The sequence below is a fragment of the Sprattus sprattus genome (genome assembly GCF_963457725.1).
Source record: "Sprattus sprattus genome assembly, chromosome: 16".
Taxonomy (NCBI): domain Eukaryota; kingdom Metazoa; phylum Chordata; class Actinopteri; order Clupeiformes; family Clupeidae; genus Sprattus; species Sprattus sprattus.
In genome coordinates this window covers 13,461,613-13,487,377 of record NC_137914.1, presented here as the reverse complement: position 1 = coordinate 13,487,377, position 25,765 = coordinate 13,461,613, and the positions used below count along the sequence as shown (strand labels likewise).

Sequence of the window (25,765 nt, the reverse complement as noted above, 5' to 3'; positions counted from 1 at the left end):
CTCACTCATGCATACTCACTCATGCATACTCACTCATGCATACTCACTCATGCATGCTCACTCATGCATACTCACTCATGCATACTCACTCATGTTTACTCACTCATGCATACTCACTCATGCATACTCACTCATGCATACTCATTTGTGCATACTCATTTGTGCATGCTCATCCAGCAATTCCAAGGCACTTGTTCTCTCGGTCATGGCCCCAACAGAGCAAGCACACTCTCGCAGTTCGTTCACGAAACGCATTCTAGTTGTTATTCTTAACATCTACCACAGAGGGGGCATGCCAATCTGCAGGCTGTGTGTCTCATTCAGGAAATACTACACATCTGTTGCGGCCATGGAGAAACAATCCACATACCTCTGACCTTGAATAACCAAGTCTGGCTGTGACGGGGAGGATACATTACTATCAAATACACTTAAGAGGCCCAGACCCAGTGTTAGGGGGGACTTGGAAACAGCCAAAAACTCCTGTAATCTCTCATTACCTTCTGCAAGGCCACTTTCAGTCAATTCCATAATTTTCTGTTTATGCGAATGAGTGAAGATTCTTATGCTCAGGGGTAGAGACAACAGCCTCTCGGTTATCCAGTCTGCGCTGAGGTGAGCATCACTACTGGGGGGAAGCCCTCATGGGAGATACTCATGGTGCATAAAGCTTTTTTAGCTGGTCAAAACAGCCAAATCACGTGCATGTGCATAACTCAAGTGAAAGTGAAAGCAGTTTGGGCAGGCCCCTCCACACCACACCACACATGAGAAGAGTTGAGAAACAGCAAAGGTGCACAGTTAGAAGCAGAGAGAGAATGGGAAAGACCACGGAGCCAAAGACAAAGGGACTGGAAGACCCACAAGCACAGGTTGGGGGGGGGGGACAGAAAATGGTAGAGCTGATCTTTCTGAGCACACGGATGAAAACAGCATACTTATTAAAATAATGCATATATTTTTACATTTTACATATTGTTCTATTTAACTTTAAGAAACAAAAACAATTCACCATATTTGTTTGTCTGGGAATTCCCTGCCCCTTCACTGCATTCCATTTGTTCAGTTGGTCTGGCCAACTCTCAACGGCGCTCCACTTCAGCCACCTGATTGGACAGTCCTTTAACCAATCAGACCAACGATACTATACAACGATACAACGATCGGTAATAAAGCAAACACATATTTTTTCTGTATGAATTGTTCCAGGGCAAGTTTCTGTTCTGTTTTCAAAGAAAACTTGCCTTTGAAATCATCCAAGACAGCCGCGAGAGCAGTATCGAAGTTTTGCTGAGGTTTGGCGGCCTCCATGTCCAATGTTTTCAAACCTTCTTTGCCGTCGCGTTTGCTATGTAGACGTGGTTATTTTAAATCCGCCAATGGCGCGCCAGGTAGCCAAAAGCCAGTTTGTGATTGGCTCCAAGGATTCTGGAAATCTTGAAATGAACGGGTATGCAAACTTGGCCAGACCCAGTTCTGAGGCAAAATCAATTTGGCCGGAAGAAGTGGGGCGGGACTTCCCAGACTACATATTTGTGTCACCATATGATAAGCACAAATGCACTAATAACTTGTATCTGAATTTCTCATCATATATAAAATCTTATAGTGCATTTAAAAATCAGGCTACATGGATAGAAGGACAAGTTCACAGACATGATAGCATTTAACAGTCATCTCATCTAATGTTACAATAATGTCCCAAACAGCAGGTTGGCACCAGCTAGCAATATCACTATTCATTGTTACAATAACATTTGTAAATTAAATATAATGGTGACTTCAAACTTCTTCAACGGACTTAAAAAATTTGAGGTTAATAAACAAAAAATAACTTTTCTCCTTTGCACACTGGGCTTAACTCTTGGGTCTGGTTCTCTGGGCTTGACTCTTGGGTCTGGGTCTCTGGGCTTGACTCTTGGGTCTGGGTCACTGATCTCAAAAAGAAACTGGATAGCGCATCCCATGGTATCAAAGTGAGGCCACACGAAAATCGTGGCGGCCATTTTTTTGGGACCACTTTCCTGCTTGAGACCAATGATTATGACGGGTGATGAATATTAGATATAAGTTATTTAATGAATTTGCATATTAAGCCTTATAGTAATTTCAAGTTTTCATAAACCTTGTTATATAGCTTGTGCGGGCTTGATATATATAAATATTGTCAAATATTGAAACTTGTTCCTCTATATGATTTTATTAGTGTTGATGATTAGAACCTGGCCAATTACTATAAGGCTTAATATGCAAATTCGTGTGGCCTCACTTTGAAACGGTCAGAAACCATGGGATGCGCTATCCAGTTTATTTTTGAGATCAGTGGTCTGGGTCTCTGGGCTTGACTCGTGGATCTGGGTCTCTTGGCTTGACTCTTGTGTCTGGGTCTCTTGGCTTGACTCTTGTGTCTGGGTCTCTTGGCTTGATACTTGTCTTCAGAGGGGAAAGTCCTCTCTCACCATGCCACCATTCCTATGGAACATTGAAAGGCGAATGTTTTCAGTGGAGAGAAAGCACATCCTATTGAACTTTACAGGGAAAATGTGCTTAATTAAACACTTGCAAGAAAAGCTTGCAAGCTTGCTTCTTTAAAGAATGTTTGGTCATCCCCAAATAATTGATCTGTTAGTGGCTCAGTTTGCACATGTCCACTAGATGTCCCTCCAGTAACATGCTCTCTTGAAATGTCACTGCTCATCACGTTGTCATTAAGTAAGACGATGGAAAATGCGTGTTGTCAGAGGAGAATGGAACAGTTTTGCAATCAGCCAAAGACCATCAAATGTTTTCAAGAAACTGGAACTTACACTGCAATAAGTCAAGATTGCAAAGCTATCCTGTTCTGTCAAATATCCTGTTCTGTCATAAATAACGTTTGTAACCATACGCAACTACAACAGGATGCTGCAAAAAGAACAAGTTGCACCAGCATGAACTATTTAATAAAATCTTTAGCGTCAGAGTTTGAGTTAAGGGTCAACCCCAGTTTAGGGTCATCACCAACATTCTGTAGCATTTTAACTCTCAACTGTAAAGTAGTGGCAGTCTTTATGCCAAGGTAATTTCATGCCGAGGTAAAAGGACCTCCCCTTCAAGGGTGTAAATAGTGAAGTGAAGTTCTGGAGACTGAACACATCCATCTTGAAAGATCATACATTTGTTACTTATTTACCCACTGAATTTCAGTACTTTATTTCCATTAACACTAGGTCCACAGACAGCCCTGCCTAACTTTGGGAAACTGCTAAAGCATATGTTAGGGGGTTGATTATTTTCTTTTCAGCAAGTAAAAAAAGGCAAAAAAGAGAAAAGCAGAATCTGTTAATGGCTGAACTTAAAACTAAAGAAAATGCTTTTGCCGAGCAGTGGCGTAGTGGGGGTTTTGGCCGCTATATTTTGCATATTTCATTTTCTGAGTGACAAAACAGATGCAAACAACCCAACCGCTAGCAAATGAGGGCTATGCATATTAAATGCATGGTAAAGAAGGCGGTGTGGACAAACGCCAGCTAACTAGCTAGCTAAGCAAACTTGAAATAACCTTGCTTAAACTTTTAAAATGAAAGAGTTCCATTTACATAATTTGATAGCTAGTTATCTAGCTGATGTTATAGTCTTCTCGATTTAACTTATACAATTATAATGGGAAAAGGTAGAAACCCTCAAGGTGCCTGTGCAAATTTGTATGAACAAGTTCATCTCCTTGAGTTCATATTGACTCATATTAACACGAAGAGTTCAGCGCATGTATTACCTTACCTATGTGTGTGTCAAGAATGCTGATATGAAATATGAAAACAACCAGTAGACACATCAATGTGTATAATGTTCTTCAAAAACTTAGGATACCCTGCTTGAAAATGTTGCAGAGTGCAGTCCAGAAGTACAATTTGGCACTAAACACAAAGAAGTGTCACCAAGATGTTCACACGTGCAGGTTGTGGGAGATTGTTTACAAACTGTCGAACTTATACGTTGCAAAGTGGATGCTAGGGAGACCGCGTCACTACAAAACAGCACCATATTCTAAATTGGCCATTTGGGAAAACTACTATTATCAAAACAAAACAAAAATCACAAGAAAGTAATACAATTACAGTATTGGCCGCCCCCATTCAATTGGCCACCCTGTGCGGTCCGCACACCCCGCGCTACGCCACTGAGTCCCCGTCTCCCACTACTTTGACAGAAATATCTGCTACCAGAACAACCTTAGACAGCCTAACAACAAAAGATGAGGAAGTCAAAGTCAGATTTATTAGACAAAAATGTTATGAACATGGGGATAAACCTGGGAAATACCTGGCATATCTCACAAAAAAAGTCACAAACCATTGCAGCCCTTTGTGATTCTCAAGGCAGCTGTATATATGATAATAAGCTCATAAATGACACCTTTAAGATATTGTATCATAATCTCTACAGTTCTGAACAGCCAAGTGATGCATCTGTTCTAATGGATAAGTAGATTTATCATAAACTTGCTCTTAATTCACCCATTTCCAGAGAAGAGGTGGTTAATGCGTAGGAATTCTTCAGAATGGAAAAGCTCCTGGACCGGATGGGTTCAGCATTTTTTTCAGCATTGAATTTTACAAAGAGTTTTCAGGCGTATTGGTAGACCCTTTAGTCAGCATGTTTAATGATGCTATCTCAAATAAAGAGTTACCTCAGACCTTGAGAGAAGCAAATAGCTCACTCATACTGAAAAGGGGAAATGTCCAGTGTCCTGTGCCTCTTATAGGCCCAAATCTCTTCTAAATGTAGATCGGAAGATCTTGGCAAACATTCTGGCTAAATGCCTTGAAAGTCTCCTGCCTTAAATTATAAAAGAGGATCAAACTGGTTTCATAAAGGGGCGAATCTGTTATAACAATGTTAGGCGTCTACTCAATTTCATTCAGGTTTTCCAGCGTAGACAAGTTGATGGTTTAGTACTTTCCCTGGATGCAGACAAAGCCTTTGACCGAGTTGAATCGTCATATTTATTTAAATTTGGTTTAGGGGATCATTTTATTAGATGGGTCAAGGTCTTGTACAGTAATCCTCAAGCAGCCACACTTGCTAATGGACTGAGGTCTGGCGGTTTCCCTGTGCATAGAGGAACAAGGCAGGGCTACCCATTGTCCCACCTTTTGTTTGCCATGGTTATTGAACCATTGGCAGAGGCCATAAGGACAACACCCTCCATTCAGGGCTTACAAGTAGACAGAGTACATCATAAGATAAGCCTTTATGCCGACGATGTCTTAATTTATATTTCAAGTCCAGAAACATCAATACCTATGTTACTTGATGTTGTTGGTTTATTTAGCAAATGTTCTGGATATAAAATTAATTTGTCAAAATACCTACAACACTGCCCTTTTTCCCCTTTAAGTGGTCCCCACTGGCTTTATCTATTTAGGTATATTCATAATCCCTACATTTGCTCAAATGTATAAGGCTAACTTTGTTTCATTGTTTGAGAAGGTGAGGCAAGATTTGGAGCGTTTGAACTCTTTGCCAGTCTACTGGCTAGGTCGTATAGCCCTGATTAAGATGAAGATTTAAGATTTTAGATTTTAGCCTAGATTGCTTTACCCTATCCAAATGATCCCAGTGTTATTTTCAAATGGAGTCTTGAAAAAACGTAATGGTTGGCTTAGTGCATTTATATGGAGCAAACGCAGACCAAAGCTAAAGTTGACTACCTTACAACTGCCAAGCTCTAAAGGTGGAGTAGATTTACCAAATTTGAGAAGGTACCAGCTTTGTACTCATTTGCGATATATTTATGATTAAACCTTAAATGAGACAGCCTCTGTCTGGCCGGATGTGGAAACCTCCCTGTCAAAATACCCACTGAAGGACCTGCTGTTTGTCAAGAGCTTTAAACTGTTAGGTCATGCTGTGACAATATTGTTACTCTCAACACAATTAAGGCTTAGCGACTAACATGTAGACTTCAGGGGAGGTCAAAACAGTTTTCACTCCTATTTTGAACAATCCCGATTTCCAACCAGGACTACTTGATGCTGGCTTCAGACAGTGGCGTGCGTGATTGTGGCATTTATGTGTTGAAAGAACTCATTTCTGATAATACATTGTCATTTAACAAGTGGACAAGTAACAAGTGGTTGAGAAATATAATATCCCTTATTACCTACGCTTAATCAATTTCAGTCTGTAATCGCGCCAAATCAAGACAGTTAAAAATTGTACATAGAATGCATATATCCCCCAACTGCAGACATCATTTCAATCCAACTTTGTCACCAATGTGTCTTAAATGTAAAACAGGGATTGGTACTCTAACCCAGTGGTTCCCAAACTTTTCTGGCTCACGGCACCTCTAAACATATCTCTCTCCATCCACGGCACCCCTATTTTTTATGTCATATTTGTACTTTAGGCCATTTGATTTAATGTGTGATGTGTTGAATAGGCTATAACTTCTTTTATTAAAGGCATTACATTAAGAAGGTGAGGCTTATCTAATTTTTGTTATATTCAAATTAACCACTCTCTTTAATTCAACTAATGTAATAGAACTTTTGAATAAATTGTCAGAATATGAACAGACAAGGTCCGTCCCTCTCACAACTATATCACAGCCAAAACGTATGGGTAATAATCGAGAAATTAGCTGGCAGTAACAAAACATAGCAGGAACAAACCTTCAGACAACTTATCAACTGAGTGGGACACATGTGCCTGTCTCTGACTGCATAGTTTGTTAATGCAAGGAGGGATTGTTGACAGTGCAACACGGAGGTCCTGATCAACTGACAGCCTTTGCCTCAGGTGTAGGAGGGATTGTGGACAGTGCAACACGGAGGTCCTGTTCAACTGACAGCCTTTGCCTCAGGTGTTGCACTGTCCACAATCCCTCCTCCCATTAACAAACTCTGCAGTCAAAGACGGGCACATGTGTCCCGTTAAGTTTAGCATGGTTGTCCAGTTCTTTGCAAAATAAAGTTCTCTGTAAATTTGTCCTCATCCACACACCGTATCTCACGTTAACGATCATCTGGCAAAGGCCACTAGCATCAGTGGACTTGTCTATTTTAAGCGCAAATGTCCCCCTTAGCCGTAGTTTCTCACTCAGTACAGATTCCATGTTCTCCGACATATCATCAATGCGACGTTTGATCGTGTTATCAGAGGGGGATTTTTTTCTGAAGTGTGTGCATTTTAGATTTGGCAAGCAACTCGGCAACTAAAAAACTAGTCTTTTGTGCCTTCTCAGACACACGCACCAGTGGAGGCTTCTCCATTGAGGAGAGGGAGGAAGATCCTCCTTAACATTTTGAGAATAAAAATGTACTTTGCCCAGACTACTGTGATTAATTAAAACCCTTAAATATGACTACTTTAATACCTTTGTATATGTAATGTTAGTTTCCCTGGGTAAAGATGACATTAGCACCCCCTATCGCTATCGAAAATTACTGCTGGAGGACCTTCCTCCCTCTACCCTCCATTGACTCCCATTCATTTCTCTGCCTGCACGGGCGGCTGGTGGAATGCGTTCACTTCAATGGCAGAGAGGAGGAAGATCCTCCTCTGAGAGGGTGTGACTAGTTTAGGGGTCTGGATAGCGCCAAAATCTATTAACGCATAGGCTGGAGTCACGTCTGTGCTATGAACCAATAAGCAGAAGCCCTGGATATGGTGGGTGGGGTTATCCCCTCAAATCTAGGCTACGAAAGATAATCTGCTCAGTCTAAGAGACACAGTTAAGCAAGAAGATCTGGGGCCGTATTCACAAAGAATCTTAGGGCTAAAAGTAGCTCATAAGTGGCGAATTTAGGAGAAACTCCTAAAAATAATGGGCGTGTCAGTCTTAAATGTAGGACTCCTAATTTTTTTTACTAAGAGCAATTCACAAAATATTTTATCCCTAAAAGTAGCACCTAAGTCTAGGACAGCTTAAAACTCCTCATGAGGACTCCTAAATCAATAAGACCTATTCACAAAAAATCGTAAGATGGCTGCAGCCGACTTGGAATTGATTAAAGACATTGCTTAAACCGTGAAGGTATTAATATTGTCGTAGAATTAGCGCAGGATGCAATGACGCCTTTAAACAACGATGTGTCCCGAAGTGAAATGTTTGGAAACATAAAGATAGCCTATTTGGCTTCGCGGAAAACGCAAATGACGACACTGGGAATCATCAGTCAGCCGTTTAATTCATCAAACTATCAACGCACTGTAGACCCCACATAATCCAACAGTTTATCCAGTTGCTTTTGGACAATCGCCTATTACACAATATCAAAGTAAATTCCATGGCGATCGCAGGAATGTCCAGTGACGGGACACACATTACAATAATTCGTCCACCGTGGCCTGGATGTACCGATGACTCGTGCATTTCAACGGAGAGCGGTCGCCGGTTTTTGAGAACTTACCAGCTGGATGCCGCTGGGGTGACAGTGGCTATTGGTCCTGGGACCAGTAGGCTTTCGCCTAGGCTACGGTTCACGTTCGTTTCGCTTTGATCAATTAAGATTGGAGGGCTTGAAGGGCCGTATGTGCTGATATTTGAAGTGGTCAAGGGCTGGAAATATAATAGCCTAACAGTTTGCTGGGTGCTTTAATTATTACTGCCTTGATTACATGCAATTGCCATATTATATATTGATCGCTTTCTAATTATCTTATCGTGCAAAGTGTCATTCCCGTTGGATGCACAAACTTGTCATCATGCGTGTGCATTCTGCTAACTGCACTGTCCATAACTATTTAATATGACTTAATTTGAAGCCTAGGTTATTCTCTTATTTTCAGTTGATATAGTGGGATTGTTAGAGGGACGTCACAAATGAGTTTTTAATGAGAGAGCCTATCAACAACCAATCACCGTCCTCACCCCTTCTAAACTCGTGCATGAGAATTGACGTCATCCATAGCAACGGAGTTTTTATCTTAAGCTTAGGAGTTGGTATTATCCTTAGTATGAGTAGGTCTCAGAGCCGTTGTGAATCACTTTAAAGAAATTACTCCTACATAAAAGGTTTTAGCGCGAGTTAGGAGCACTCCTAGTGGAAAGATAAAAGGCTTTGTGAATACGGCCCCTGATCATTTTAACAATGAGAACACATTAGCAAATTAGCAAATAAAGTAAACTATGGAAACCGAGGACATTGTTCATGTTTTATTACAGAAACCATTCCATGGGGTGAGTTACAATCAATGACAAGTTGGCCATTAAAGCAACAGGTAGACCAATTCCAAAGATTGAAATCACCAAAAGCAACGGCAGAGTCAGTGTCGTGAGTGCTACATGGTTTGCTAGATACTCGTGGCTGACTGGTAGCATTATCAACAATCGGTTATATTACCCATGTAAATAGTTGTGAAATAATGTTCATGTTGTTCTTTTACTTGTTGCCTTTGTTACTCTAAAGGTTATTTTAAACTTACTTCGCCGACACTTTTGAAACCGCCGACAAGGCTGCTGCGTTTAAACTTCAACAGTCGCCTATGTAATCAACGTTCTCGTGACACCCGAATGTACTGACGTAGGCGGAGGACACCAGCCATTCGTTGTTGTCAAAGTTGTCAAGTCAACGGCGTGCGCCGTTTTTCTAGCCAATAATACTTGCGCAAAAGGATGTAAGTGAATGATTCAGAGCATGATGCATTTGAAATGGCATCAATTATGGTCTTGTGTCTTCATTCTTCTTAAAACAATTGTAGCTGAAAATAATCAGACAAATTACAACCAATAGCTTCAGTCATTGAGCTGAAAAAATAGGCCCAATGATTGGCCCAGAATCTTTTAGTTTTACAAATCAAGAGTAGGCCTGATTTGACTAATAGAGATTGCTAATGTGACGTCATGAACGCAAAGCATTTTGTGAATCCGCGGCACAAACAAGTCGGCGCGGGCATAATTATAGATATATGGATTCTGGAAATTGGGCAACAGGTTGATGTCCCCGGACCAGTCGCTGTGCTCATAGGGATCAACTCCTTTGACTCCTTTGAGTTTTTCGATATACCTTGTCTTTGCGTCTTTATTTAATTTTAGTCTGTATGGCCCGACAATGTTTAATTTCTCTCGCTGCATTTGGTGTGATTTTGAAGTGCTTGAAGCTGCTAACTGACCGCTTACAGCTACTGTATGTTCAATACGTACTAGACCAGTTCACTACTTGCTGCTTGGACTTCAATTGTTTTCAAGCAGCAAGCAGCGACCTGGCCAAACGTACCCACAATTCTATGCGTTTCACGACGTATATTAGCAATCCTTATTGGCTTTGCATCCTTTCCTTCTGGCCTGGACTAGTCCATCAAAGACATGCTGCCCACCAGCTTTCTAAGTACAATGCTGCCACTGGTGAATTTATCAATTTTATTCACATAATTATCCCTCCCGGCTATTTTGTGCTGTAGTTCACCAAAACACCCTGAAACAACTTGAGCCTCACATACTTATGCCACCAACAGTAGAAACGGGCCAATGGCAACCAAGCGCGCAGTCCTTCCTCCCTCACTTTAAAAACCACCAGCCGCCACTGACACGCACGGTAGAAAGCGTTCGCTCTGTGTGGTATTCTGCGTTTTAAGTCTTTCAAAATATTCTAGTCTTTGTTGTGGTGTGTCGGGTGCTTGGTCTCCAGGTGCCTTGCCAACTTGCTAGGCACCATGTCTGCATTAGCCAACGTCTCCCTGCAGAACTCGCAACATACTGGAGGTACGGGTCGTTATAATGGCTCACTTTTCTATTTGCTAAATTCGATTCCGATGTTTGTTACTGTGGAGATGGATGCACTCTCTTTAAAAGTTTATCCATTGCGCCTACCTTCACTGCTGTCAATACGGAATAACAAACAAAGTCAACGAGAGAGCTGTTGTTGATGTTACGCCCTGAATCAACTGTAAACTGTAGCCTATTGTTGTTTGCGCTGCAAATACATTTTTTTATTTATATAATTACAATAAAATTAATTTTGAAATTGATATATATTAAATGATCAAGCCTTGGGCCATTCCACGGCACCCCTGAGCATGTGTCATGTCACCCCAGGGTGCCGCAGCACCCACTTTGAAAACCCCTGCTCTAACCCATTGCCTCATGCCAGAAACTGAAAAGATACTTGGGCAAAAATTACAGATGGATCCAATGTCTCTTATTTTAGGCCTCCCTGCTAGATATGTAATGTTAAATAACCAGAGACTCTTCTGTATTCTTACATATGTAGCTAGGAAGAATATATTATTGCAGTGGATGGCCTAAGTGATAGACAGCAAACTGTTATGGGCTGGTCTAGTGTTTTGTTTGATTTAGTACCTCGAGAATACCTGTGTGATAGTAATGGTTACTTTACTCCAGACTAAATTGATCTCAAATAAAGGTCAGATTCTAGTTCTATTTTCAATATATCATTAACATTAATAACTGATAAAGTGAAATTGTAATTATAATTATATAAGGATTTTCAATAATCTTTCAATCATCATTCTGGAGGACACTGTAACTTGGACTGTTGTAGAATTTTATTATTATTATTTTTATTATGATATAATAACGACAACAACAACAGCAATAATGATAAGTAGCCTCTGGAGGGAATTTTAAGGACATTTTAAAACAAACTTGTCTGATACCGAGGTCACTATTAGCATGTAAGATAGACCCTAGATAGACTAGCTCCGATTTCCCCATAAGTGGTAGTCATGGTCTTGTCCACATCAGTTAAGCTGGAGACACTTGTAAAGTTCTCAACGACTCACTGTCTTTTAAATCTCAGAGTGATTACCAAGTCCTCCACGTTTTAAGTAGTATAAAACAGATTCAGCAAAACTGCAAAGTTGATGCACAACAGTGGGAGTAAGTTGGGATGCGAGTGATCCTAAGAGGCTTCAAAAGAACAAGAGAAACGTATTTGTTTCGGGTGTGGAATCAGCTGCACATTCCATTTCAAAGCCCCAGACTTGCTAACCATGACCACATGATGAGTTTAAACAATCTGAAAGACGTTTCAGTTGCTAATTTAAATCCAGATTGCAACAAAGAAAAAACGAACAAAGGTGGTGGTATTTGTTGATGTGTTCCTTTGGATCAGCTACTTTGAATATCTATTCAGACATGTGTGGTTCACAGCCTATAAAGATTGTTAAAGTAGACCAACACATCGTCAAAACATGGACATGGACAAGTATGGACATTACTCAGCCTCTTGCTTTGATGACAGTGTAAAGAGTGTATTGTACACAGATATACAGTAGGACATAGTTCCATACCCTCACATTCATGGGCAGTATATTACATCGTTACCACCTACTTCCTTCATTTGGTTTTAAATCCATTTTCAGAATCGACATTCTGCATTTAGCTGTATGTCAGATTTTAGATGTGATAAGAATTATAAGTGGAGTGGATGCCACTAAATGTGTTTGGAAGCAGTTAAAGTAAAAGAATAGTGTTAACTTATACACTCATGAATTCCAAATACACTCATGCGGTGAAGAGACAAAAATTCCCCTGTTCTGCCATCATATATAAAGCTGAATTTTACTCACGCTGCCTGTTCAAGTGCACTCCTGATTTCCTGTCGTCGCTTTTCGTTGATGGGGTAGAAGTAGAAGAGGGCCATGCCCACCAGGATCAGACAGATGGGCACAGGGGCAAACAGCACATGCAGGGTTGTGATCACAACTGTGTTGTGTTTGCACACACCAGGCTTGTAACCTGCAAAACTGAGCACGAAGAAGATGGTACAATAAGCTGAGAGAGTTGCTCAGTGTCAAGTAATGCTAGTCATGAATACATGGTGTGTTAGAGTTTTTTTTCACAATTTAAAAAACAAATCACCTTTATTTGTGAGCCTAGTTGAAGTTTGACTTAATGTTATTTACACTGGGTTTATTTTTGCCCTTCTAGAAACGTATTGTAAGAAGGTTTCTAGAGACCCAGTCCAAAAGTAGGAATCACATAATATACATTTAAATCACATCACATCACATCTCGTATCCAGGGAAGCCTGTGCTAAATGCACTACTCACTGAAGAGCCAGCGTGGAGATTCCTATAGCCATGCCTCCTCCAAATTTGTTGAAGAAGACATAGCATGAGTAGAACATAGGCTCCAGGTCTGTGCAAGAGGGATTTCTGACCTTGAAGTCGTCCACCACATCTGGGAGCATTGACCTGGTTAAAGCAAATAGAAATGTTTGGAATGCATTGTCCAAAGAAAAGGGTTTTAGGCATCACATAACATCACAAAATGAGGATCCCACTGAATCACAACAAAATGAATAAGTACCTAATGAGAAACAGATTAAAGCTTTCCTGTTCTTTCGCTCTTGACAATATGACTGAGAAAACTGCCTGAGGAAACAAGCAACCAGCTGTTTTCATATTGCTTTGCCCAGGCGAATAACATTTGTTTTTATCTACCTCTGGAACGAAATACTGTTTTCTGATTGGCTAATGGGGTGTTCATTTAGTTTGTATAACCGGACACCTTGGACGTAGTCCCAGTAGAAAAGTTAAATCGCAGTTCCATATCAATGCTCTTGAATGGTTACCATTGACAACCAACGTAACGTTTTTTTTTTTTTACTTTCTCACTACTTTCTCTAACGGGAGCACTAGGCTTCAAATCAGGAATTCATCTTAAGTTTCCTAAAGATAAAGGAAATTCTAAATAATAATAATAATAAAAACATTTTTGGACTTTGCGGAGCAACTCCGCTGCGTGTCGTAGAGTTCTTTGCCCTGCATCGTCCATTATCTTTGTAGAACTGTTCACTTGTATTTTGCATCTATAAATCTGACTGTCAAATAAATGAGTAGTTTGTGTCAGTGTTGACAACAGTAACATGAATCAAAACACAAACCTACTTTCTTATTCCCTGAAATGTTGAGGATATTTAAGTGGTATTGAGGATATTGAAGCAGTATTATTAAAGGGTTCTGATTAGGAACTGATGTGCTGATGTGTTTTTGCAGCATCCTACAACTAATGAGTCAACAGCGGTCATACAATAAAAACCACAGTCCAGATAGACATACAAGGCCACAGACCCTTTTCACAAGAGCTTTCAAAGGTTATACATCCTTTTTTCTGATCACCAGGAACTTGCAAAACTCAATGTGACTCATCCTCAACCCACAAGAGGACATTCCCCACACGTCATGAGTGCCTTGTCCTTGAATAATCAGTGGCAAATGACACTCACCATGGTAAAAGGTAAAGTGCAGCAAGACTAGATCCAGCCAATATTGACATCAGAATGAAGATAACCAGATTACTCTTAACAATGGCAATCCCTGCCAAGGCAGGAATGTACATCTGGGAATGGGGGGGGGGCAGAGAGTTAGGGGAGAAAAGATTAGTTAAGATGTACTGAAACGTGATATCATCTCATTATTAGCATTGTGTTGCTAACCTACTTTTGCCATTCATTTTTTCATACTGTGCTATTTATGAGTCACTGAAATATGATATAAATGAGGTTGGAAGACTAAATTACATTACTTAACAAGGTTAGCTCTTGTTATCCTTTTCTTCCTTTACCCTCCAGTATATAAACTCTAGTTGAAGAAATAAAAAATGAGTGAGTGAATCTGTTCCACAATAACACCCTTGAAACTAAAGTACTAATGAAGCCCTAATTAAAAATAATAATTTAACAAAAAGGAAAGCAGGACCCCTTCCCTTTAGATGAGTTAAAACTATGATTTGAATTACTACAGAAATGCTCTTTACATTTTAGGATTCATGCATTTCTGTTGTTTTCACTGGACCTCTCAAGCATCACACCAATGTCGGTCATTAACCCCCATACTCGTTTGCATCACTACATTCTTAGGAACAGGGACTCACAGACAGGCCGATGAATATGGTAGTCTTCTTGCCAATTCTCACCAGCACAGCCTGCCAAACTGGGATGGCCAAGGTGGCTGAAGCCTGTAAGCATTACATAAGAGCATTAAGATCGAATACTGCTGTTGAGTATTTATGCATGCTGTAATTGTTTTGCTGTCTGCCAGGACATTAAAAGATCAGTGAGCAGTTTGCATTTTGTACACAGGGATGTCTTCAGCTACTTGAACACTAAGTCTTACAACAATCTGTGCAGTGCAGCTGTCTGACTATCCACCATGTACTGATGGTATTAATGGAGGCTTATTGTTGGTATGTGTTTCAAATCCTGTTGAATGGTTTCCCAGACAGGGATTTAGCAAGCTATGACCAATATCTTATTTCTGGAGTCTATTGACAGCTGAATTTCTGTAATCAGTTTAAACGCATTTACTCATTTACACGTATGATGTACATATTGGTCATCAGTGTATGTCCTCCAAGGCTGTTGAAATATCACACCATGCCACAAGAATTACAATTGATTAAAGAGACTATATTGATTTTTTTTCTCTAGAACTAACAAATGTGCTAGCAAACTATCTAACGGGCAACATTTGCCTTGCAAAGCACAACAGCAGAAGAGCTAGCACTGACAAAAGGTGCGTTCATGTCATGAGCATCATGATCTTCACACGACATGACCATATACCACCCATCATGATCTTCACACGACACGACCATATACCACCAAAACATTACACCGCATCTGCCCCAATCAGTTGTTGATATTAAAGCAAGATTCATTCTCACCAGGAGGATGAGTACGAGGTGTTGGAAATACCCTGCCATTCCAGCAGCATGGGTGCAGAAGAGTGCAAGGTTACCCTGAGCCATCTGCACATCAACAACAAACAGAGGCATCATTGCGTTTTAGTCACTGCACAAAATGCCACAACCAAGCATTCTTTCACAGAAAGACAGTAACCTTCACTATCATCATAATGATCTCCCCTATAACCGTAGTTATGGAAACGCACGTAGGCGTGAGGCATCTCACCTGAAAGGCGAGTGAGGAGAAGAGGAAGCCGAACACCAGCCAAACGTAGGGTTTGTGTTTCCACACCATCTTCATACCGCTCAGGTATGGCACTTGGATGCGATCCAGTTTACTCAGTGGGGCTGCAGAAGGGGGAGAACTTGGTCAGCCACCAGTGACAAAAAGACATGCCCAGATCTGGTTACTACACCCTAAGAGATCTGGTTAAACAATTTAGACCCTCAAAGTCTCTCAAAAGCTACATTACTCCTAAACCCATTGAAAATAAGACTGGATTATTTTGTTACTGTGATATCTTTGAGAAACTCTGACTTCATGATGAAAGCAGCAGTGTAAGATAGAAACTATTATGCATCACTGTTTCTTCCATGGAAAGAGATAGGGAAATGTGTTGTGGCATGCAATGTATTTAAGTATTTGAGTACATGCAAATTTCTGTATGTGGTCGGTTCCTTGGTATACCATTATGACTTGCATGCATTACTTAATGACACATTTAGTAGGACAGAGTAGCTTTACAAAACAAGGAAACCATGTTCACCATAAATACTTTTACAACTGAACTCAAAGGGAGACTTAGAAATGGTGTTTTTCTAACATTCCGTCCACATTTCTTCCCAGTAAGGTTGTGGTAAATGTGGTGGAATTCTGTGTTTTGGATTTAGATAAACAACTGGTAATGGGGATTTAGGTCTCAGCAGAGCGAGTCCCAATATAGAAAACACACACAGCTTTTCTTCTGCTCGGTGATTATACGACTTGTTTTCAGTGGAAGGTTACTGTCGACGGTGAAGCCTGTTAGTAAAAGGCAGTACCTGAGCTCACTCAAGGATATAAATAACGAAGAAACTTTGCCCCAGGTGAGGGAGGGGAAGTTGGTGACCTTACCTCTCAACTGCTGAATGCTCCAGTATAGACCCATAGTTACTAGCCATGTCACTCCAGTTATACACGTGTGGACAGAACCCCCCAATGGCTATGCTACTCCACATGCTGCACTGCAAACAAGACATATGCAACAAGAATTTGCAAATCCCGCCCCTTCTATCGCAGGGGTACCATACTTAAGGGCCATGGCTGCCGCCATGATACACTGGGGGAGCAATGTCTGTCGGCATAGAATCTACATGATGGCTTTCTGGCGTGACTGAATCGACAAAACATGTCCTGAAGTCACATCAGACTTACTAGGTTTCTATAAGGAAACAACAGACCTCTGTCTAGGTCGCGATAGTGACGCTACACACACAAACAGAAACACATCACCCTGACCACTGAGACTCGAGTCTTCCCACCGGCGAGTGGCTGGTCAAAACTCGTTTCTCACCACACTCCTATCAATCTTTTGTGGAACAGCCGCCTCCAGCAGTGGGCCAAAGGGGGATGGACACAGGGGAGCATTGATTAGCGATGCCTTCTGATGCTACTTCAGTGCTGTCTGACTGAGCCACATCAGACGCAGTGACACAGCAGCAAATGCGAATGATGAATTCTTCTGGCCAACCTGCAATGGCTGTGAATGGCAAGAAGGAAGCGACTGGAAGGGAATCCTTCACAGAGGCTTTTCCAGGAGCTTGGTGCAAATTCCTAGAACACCGGCAAAGCCTGGGCCACCGCAGACGGTATTAGGGGGCGAGCTCTGGCGTAGGCACCAAATTCCAGTGGCTTGTCTGGGTCTCTCGTTGGCAGTGGGGTAGACTCAAGCAGCTGATTGTGGGGTGACTGGCCCTTAAGTAGGGTAGCCCCGCTCTGGAAGGGGCGGGGTATGCAAATCAGAGGGTGGAGCCGATACGACATATAATAAAATATTCAAAAAGTAAGAGTGCTGGAAAGAAAAGAAGTTTTGTCTGCACATTTATCTCTTTGAAAATGTCCATTAATTATATCACAGCACAGTTGTGTTTACTCAAATGTGGGGATATGGGTTCATGAATAGGTGTATATGTTTGTGTAAGTGTGTACTGGGGAAAAGGCATACAGCTCCTGTTTGGTTTTCTCTCCTTTCCCTGTGTCTTACAAAATGCAAGCCGGTATGGTAGCTATGGTTGCTACAACAGCAGTGAGTAGTTAGATGACTGGGAGGGACCTGGAGCTAAATTAGATGATGCTTGAGGTTCTGGGACCGCAGAAAACCCAAGAGGACCAGGCCCCTTTCAGTTAAACCATCTCGGCCTGCAAATGGCTGACACATGGAATTGTCACACTGTACTTACCCAACTGTTCTTTCACTCCCAGGAACAACACAAGACAACACATGAAGTACAGGGCAGCCAAGATGACGGCAGCCACCACATAGGCCCTCCTCTAGGACAAAAATGGAGAGGAAATGAACACAAGGCGGATTAAGAAGTCAGTATGGGCAAAGCATTTTTGTTTTGATTATATTTAATCAATATGACGGAAGTGAGAGTGGGGTTGGTAAATGATTTCCCCATGGCTGCGATGCGGCTGTAAGGATATCCTTTAATAAGTAACCATTGTTGGTAAAGTCTTTTGGAATAGAATCGTTTCTGTAAATAATCAAGTCCATTGGGATCAAGGGAAATTGTTTGAGTTGTGGTTATTGAAGGGGTTTCTCTGTAAGATCAACATCAACATCAGGCCTCAAAACTAAAAAGGCTTCCTCACAATCTTCATACAATATTCACACTTTAATCTGCCTGATATTTTTAAAGTTTGTACTTCCCTTTTCTCTCCACGCATCAAGTGACAAGAAGTTTTACTAAGAACTAAAGAGTGTAAAAAAAAGAAATGTGTGTAGCTGTTGTTTTTCAACTAACAATAACTACAGCAGTTACTTAAGAGATGTGCAACTATTCATATAAATAGCCTTGAACAGGCAGATTTCACAGCCAGTCAAACCATATACCACTCCCCTCAGTGCACTTATTGGTGGAGCAAAAAACAAACTTCACACATTCTCATTTCCTAACAGGCAGTAGGAATGAGATTTTAGTCAGGTTATTCTTTTAGACCACAACATGAATGTGTTTTTGTGTGGAGGAATGTCAACAGTGTGAACAGCTCACTGTATTGTGCAGGGTGTCTGTAAGGGCTGAAGTACTGTTATAGTCAGATGGACCAAGAATTTCACTTTGGTTTAGCATATTGCAGTCGTGGGCCCTCTTTGCATGGTAAACCCCGACAATCTGACCCTGAATTGCTGCTCCAGCCAGTGTTGCAAACACCTCCATTCCCATTCCTGAGAGAGCCAGAAAGGAAGAAAAAAAACGAGAGAAAGAGATCCACTGATGAAAAAAGCAAACTAATTGTCACCCCAGAGCTTGTGACATTCAAAACACTTCCTTTCTCTGGCTTGTTGTTGGCAGGATGTATCTATTTATTCATTGGTCATCACCCCAAGACATTTCTTGCTCTATAAAATGATATCCTCTACATCAGAGTGTCAGATCCCAATGACTTCACACTAAATCACAGAATTGGCTTAACTCTCCAGTCTTAACAACTCCTCAAGCATGGTAATGTACTGAACATTTAAAAAAAACTTAGATAACTTCCTCTTACGGTATCCTGTGGCAGAGTCTCTGTCTCTCTGGTCTCCACCAAGGAACATGTTCAGTGAAGAATAAGGAACATGGTAGCACTAGGACAACAGAAAAGATTGCATCCTATGACTAAGCAAACACAACAAGGAAGGAAGATAATATGTGCAGTACATGTACAGAACATGGTCTGTTACCATGGTAATGTTGCATAGGGGAAACTGAGGCCCTTTTGTTACAGGAAAACTGAATTTGATGAAGAATTTGATGCTAAAGTGGCAAGAGTGGTGTTAATATTTTGTCTGTGATGACAAGGGGTTGGTCTTACACTCATGAAGGTGTCAAACAGACAACACCAGATGAAATACCAGTAGAAACTAGAGGCAGGAGTCATGTTGTCCTTGGGGGTGGTCCAAAGCATGACGTAAGAAAGAACCGCAAATGGAGTGGATAACACAATCCTAATGGACACAGAGATGGGGTGAAGATTAAAATCATAATCATGTCCTTATTCTAATATAGTGGTATGGCCAAATTATTACTGTCTAATGGTACCATACTGTCGATACATTTTGAATGTGTCCAAAATGGGCGCTCTTATTTTTGCTCACCACGGAATGAGTTTGCCAATGCGAGTCCGGCCACTCTTGCTGACTGCATAGCCCACAAGAGGGTCAGTGATGGCATCCCAGGCTCGGCCAAGGAAGAGAATGATAGACACATAGAAGGGGGTCATCTGGTAAACAAAATTTGGGCAAACACCAAAAGAAAAGGACACATACAAATAAACTTTAAAATGTCTGTTAAATGAACTTCTATATCAAGAGCTCAATAAGGCCACAGATTAGTTGGACACCTGACAAACTGTTTGCTATAATGTATGCCAAACCTATGACTAGAAATTATTATGTGGACTGTGATGCTATTTATGGTGACATGACCGCAAATAATGACCTTGGTCAAAATGAAAAAGCTTGGAAAACAATCCAATGATAAGAGGTGGCTTTCATGCACTTGCACACCATCAAGTAACCCACCAAAAAGAACTCATAGGGTTGTACACATAACAGAGCCACACCACAGTTCTCCATGTCCAAGCAATATTTTTTGCATGTGCTCATCTATTGAAGTTCTATAAACTCCACTAATTTCTCAACAAGTTTAAGCTGCGGGTTTCTTTCTTGCTTTGTGCATTCAAGGTAACTCTGGTAGCTCTATGCTTTGTGTCCATGGAACTTCGTGGAAACTTCTGCTTCCAACAGATAAGTCATTCTAATTCTAATAACTTGCACTCAAGCAGTGACAGTCCCACACTTCTTTTTCTTTCTATGTCGTTTTCTATTTCTTAAAATAAAAAGTAGTATTTATTGTTACACCAGGTTTTATTGCTCTTAGCTTGACTATTCTCTCCCTTGTACGTCGCTTTGGACAAAAGCGTCTGCTAAATGTTAATGTAAATGTAAATTGCTCTTCGTGTCAAATTAGTGAAGCCCTACTTCATACAAGTACAAAGTTGGTATACATTAAGGAAGAGTGAGCAAATGCAACGTTTAAAACTAGGGTGTTGCTGAACAAAAGTTTTGTGTAGGCTAACTCACTTTTTTTTTAAACAGCACCCAAGCTCCAACACACTTGAACCTACACCCTTAAAAGTGAAGATAACTCATACGTCAGTCAGTCTCACCAACCTGCACAACATCCAGCAAGAAGATCTGCATGAAGAAACCTTTGGCATTGCCAGTCATCTGATACGGCATTCCTCCGACTGCATAGCACAGTTTTCTGTACAAAGGGATACCAGGAGGTGCCTGGAAAATAATTACGATTCAGACTACGATTGCTTACCGTTAGCCTACATCTTTCAACTCTAGATGTGCGTGGCTCCAACAGGCCGCTAGCACGTTGAAGAATACAAGACACTTTATAGCTTATAAAAGCTGATACCCTACGTGTCTGCACATAGAAAAAAACATTGTAAAACTATTTAGGATTCAGAACTCGGATCGCTTTAATTTCTTGATCATCCCTGGCGCGATTCACAGTTGTTAATAGAAGAAGTTCTGCCCCCTTAAAAATAAGATGGGAAAGATAATGTAGGTCTGATCCTACAGGTCTACCTACCTGTTTACAATTTCCATCTCCAGACGCAGTGGGAGCGCATCTCGTTTCAGAATCTGTTGCTGTCATTTTGCTACATCGAGAGTAAGAATGTTTAGGAAAGTTGGAAGTATTTATACGTAGGCGGAGCATGCAATCTCTCTTTTTTCTCTCTCTCTCTCTCTCTCTCTCTCGTTCGGTGCTCCATGGCCGTGCATCGTGAATTACTCGAGCCAGAAAAAAAACAACAGCAATTGCGCAATCGTGTGCAGCTTTTATCGACCTTCCAACACACATAGACGCTTGTTAAACTCTAACCCCTAAAATCCTGTACCTTAAGGATATGTGGGAATTTTAAATATGTGAAAAACTAATACTTTTTGGCATATTTATTTTCAGTTAACAAATAGTAAAAAATATGAATGTGCTTCGAATAACGCTGTGATACGTTAATGTTTGATTGGTCGTGAAAGGTAAAGCTGGGTGGGTATTGATTATGTAATTTAAGCACAGAGTGCCCACATGCCTTGGAGTTCGTGGGTATGCTCGTTCATTTGATTTGATCTGATTTCATAATCCGTCCATACTCGTTCTCTCGCTTTGAGTGGCAGTCATATTACACATCAGTAGGTGCAGTTGTAGAATCAAGATTACAGTTACACATACAGGCCTTGGGTCTACAGTTACATATACAGGCCTTGGGTCTACAGCGGTACCGCACTGTAAGGCATTTTGGATGGGTCCGGAGAATCTGCTGGAATCTAACGAGAAAGTTCTGACCAAGAATGAACCCATTGTTCTCAAGGATGCTTTGAACTCTATCTGTGTTAGGGTAATGAACTCAGTGCTGGGGGGCAAGGATCGGTTTATGGGGCCACTCACAAAAGGTTTTGAGCATATGGTTTGCATAAAGTTATGTTCTATCGACACCTACCCCCGGTAAGGAGCCCTTATCTCACACCCTGTGGATTCAGTTGTCCAGTGGGGGTTTTCCCGTACCAAGGCCGCAGCCTGGGACAAGGGGTTGGAGATGAGAGGGTTAAACCAGAATGTAAGATTGCAAAGTAATTCTGCATGATGTTTGGACTCATTTTACAGTTTTTTACACTTGCTAAAACACGTTTTTGAAACAGTCACTCATTTTCTCTAAACTCTAAACACAAAACCTCATCTTCAAGCACTATTTACAGAACCTCTGAATCCTCTTGCAAAATGAAACTTTCGCCTCAAAACAGTTTTACCTGTTCTCAAAATCAAACACTGCTGTCAAATCATAAACAAAGTGTTCAAAATGATATACACTTTCAAGCAGTCAGTAAACAATACACCAAAAAATAGAAAACACACTGTTCAAAACATATAGTTCTCAGGGAGAAGTACATTTTTTTTTTTACCTCAAAACTAATTTCATATTTATCATTGACTTTTGATGAATGAAAACATGTTCTCTCATAGTAGCTATACAAATGTATCAGAAATTACTTCTTTGCTTTGCTCTAATTTGTGTTGGTTCTTTCTCCTTCTTGTACCCCTATACAGTAGTACTGAACCCTGCATCTCACTACTCACAACTCACTCTTGTTCTTTGTTGATATGAACCTGCAACCAGTCAAAATCTTTTGAGGAATCAGTTCTGTTACTGTACCAAATAGTAAGCACAATGTTCAGGGCCATACCACTTGTTTACGTATGTCCTTATACAGCCTACAATGCACTGTAGGCCTACTACAATGTACACTACCACAGTACTGTAAAAGGGACACAAATCAAAGGAGTCAACGTGGTGTTTACTTGTCCTCCTCCCCTCACATTGTTTCTTCTATTCATTCTCAGACTTTCTCCTTCCCACCTTCAACAACCTGTTTGCTCTCTAAACTGGCTCATATTGGTTGTGTCACATCATTTGATAGAAGTTAAATCAATTTTGAGTGGTTGTGTTCAATCAATGACATTTGTTCTCTATTTGTATTTGATTTTTGCCACTTGTGTTTACCAGTATGGATGACATGTGCATTAGAGTGCAGAATGTGTTTTGAGACTGAGCATGTGTTTAGAGTTTTGCTAAAAAGTCTAAGTGAGATCAGCAAATTGTGTTTTACCATGAGAAATAGTTTAAGGTATTGACAACAGACTGCCCAATTAGCTTCATGAGTCCAGGCAACTGAGAACTTTGGTCAGCCAATGGGTTTTAGTGTTTTAGCAAGTGTAAAAAACTGTAATGGTCTCAATCTGAGTGGGAAAATGGTCTCAGTTCTGCAGCTGTATATATTAAGGAAAACATAGTTAACAGAGACTTGATCATTCCCTCCATTTGGTTGTTAATTCAATTCAATTCAATTCAATTCAATTTTATTTGTATAGCGCCATAACAATACAAGAGCCTGAACCCCCTTAGTGCATGCACAACGGCAATAGGGGCAAGGAAAAACTCCTTGTTGGGCAGGAAGAAACCTTAAGCAGAACCACGGCACATAAGGGGGGACCCATCTGCTTGAGGTCGGCCGGGTGGAGACAGGAAGGTGGGACGGGGGGAAGGGGGGAAGGGGAAGGGTTGTGTGGCAGAAGGGGAAAGGAAGCAACAGGGGTTATACACAGCCAGCATTTGGTCACTGGACATATGTATACATACATCTGGTGGTAAATACAGTACATGATACAGGCAAGACCAGATTACTGTTTCAATAGGGTTACTGTTACAGGGGTAAGGGATGTAGGGACAGAGAAACATTTCGGTGGAGGCAATAATGTATATTGAATATAAATGCTAGCATAGGGTAGGGTCTTACAACAAAAAAATTGCAATATTTCCAGTTCCATCAATAGTGACCTTGTTTCGTCACACAGCCCTTCTCTTCAGGAAGCCCATACGCACACAGGCATGCCTTACACATCCTCTTGCCCCACAGTGAGTGCTTCACCCATCTCTAGGGTCCCTCTATGGTCTGTGGGTACCAAACTTGCACCTTGACCACATTGCTGAGAAGCCATGCTCATTGGTATGGCAGCTTGAGCACATACTCATCCATGACGACAGTCCATCACAACACCATTGACACCTACAGCACGAAGAGGGTCAGGTGTATACATCTCAACAGCTGTGCCAGAAGCCTCATGTTGCAGTAGTGGTAAAATGCATCATCATAATGAAATAAGTATTCAGCAGACAATGATGAGTCGGCTTCCTGAGTGGTGGCAACATGCTTGAAAAGAACAAAGAAAAAGCCTTGAGGGACCCGACACAAGCCATATACAAATCTGAGGACCATAGCTGAACTCCAGTTCCCCTTAATGTTAAACCTAATGTAGGTTTCTTCATTTTTATTCAAGGCTTTCTCATCCAACTTACTGCACATTCCATTCAGCAAATATACGCTGTATATTATTTGTTATTTTGTCTTGACTACTCCTATTTTGTGTGAAAGAATACATTGGATTTAGGTATTGGACAGAAATAATGCCTGCAAAAGATCTACAGATGGAAAAATACACTAGGTGGCGATCATGCTTGCTGCCACAAATGGCTTGTATTGGTAACTAAAGAAGAAGGTGGCTGTGACACAGTGTAAGTATAGTCATCATAAGTAAGTCATGTATGTTTCGATACACAGCAGCATTAAATGTGTGGCAGGCAAAGTCGGATAAGACCCGTAATGGTGGGCATTATCATTCTGTACAGCATGTCATTGTTTCAACAAGGACAGGAGACAGAAATCGATGTGTTTTCAAACTTATCCAAACTTTGATATTGACACAGTGGCCTTCATTACGCTTCGTCTTCAGCGAGAAACCATGACTCTGAGTTGTGGTATTTGGGAACCTGAAAATGTATTCACAATATGGACCATATTCAGATGAGAGGATGGTGCTATTTCAAGGGTCAACATGGGTTTGAAGGTGACTCATTCTGTGATGGGGCCTTACAGGACTGGTCTGAAATCTGTACTGGGCAAAGCAAGGTAGATGGCCCTAGCTTTTACACCAAACTGGGACCGTTGTCAGTAGCAGTAACCAATTAAGTGAAGCCTTATAGATGAAAAGAAACCAATGTTTATTTCGCTTCTCTGCTAGAGATAACCAACCCACTTTATGATGTAGGGCACCATGGTGAGTACCATAGCTATTCCCAGAAATAAATATGAGGGCAGAATGTAAGGCATGTCTAGGATTTATGGGAGTGTGATAAATCTTCCCCCCCCCCCAGCAGAACTGAGCCAAGATTTGTATTACAGTTTTTTACAATTGCTAAAACACATTCTTGAAACAGTCACTCATTTTCTCTAAACGCTAAACACAAAACCT

General features: G+C 40.9%; 1 protein-coding gene across 1 annotated transcript; it reads right to left on the bottom strand.

Moving 5' to 3' along the window:
• Positions 1–1,503: 1,503 nt before the first annotated feature.
• LOC308376952 (sodium-dependent lysophosphatidylcholine symporter 1-like) lies at positions 1,504–21,623 on the bottom strand. The gene is made up of 14 exons (XM_080853461.1): positions 21,491–21,623; positions 21,058–21,177; positions 19,981–20,105; positions 19,698–19,830; positions 19,392–19,470; positions 18,896–19,068; positions 18,080–18,170; positions 15,867–15,988; positions 15,620–15,703; positions 14,828–14,911; positions 14,181–14,293; positions 13,003–13,146; positions 12,520–12,696; positions 1,504–2,472 (listed from the first exon to the last, which is right to left on the bottom strand). Exons 1-14 carry the CDS (start codon positions 21,617–21,619, stop codon positions 2,436–2,438), a joined length of 1,611 nt encoding a protein of 536 aa, XP_080709587.1. The 5' UTR covers positions 21,620–21,623; the 3' UTR covers positions 1,504–2,435.
• Positions 21,624–25,765: the final 4,142 nt, after the last annotated feature.

Coding starts and splice junctions, on each gene's coding strand:
- LOC308376952 (XM_080853461.1), bottom strand. CDS start 21,619: ATGCTCCGCCTACGTATAAATACTTCCAACTTTCCTAAACATTCTTAC. Junction 21,178..21,490: donor GAGATGGAAATTGTAAACAG/GTAGGTAGACCT, acceptor ATTATTTTCCAG/GCACCTCCTGGTATCCCTTT. Junction 19,831..19,980: donor ATTGGCAAACTCATTCCGTG/GTGAGCAAAAAT, acceptor TGTGTCCATTAG/GATTGTGTTATCCACTCCAT.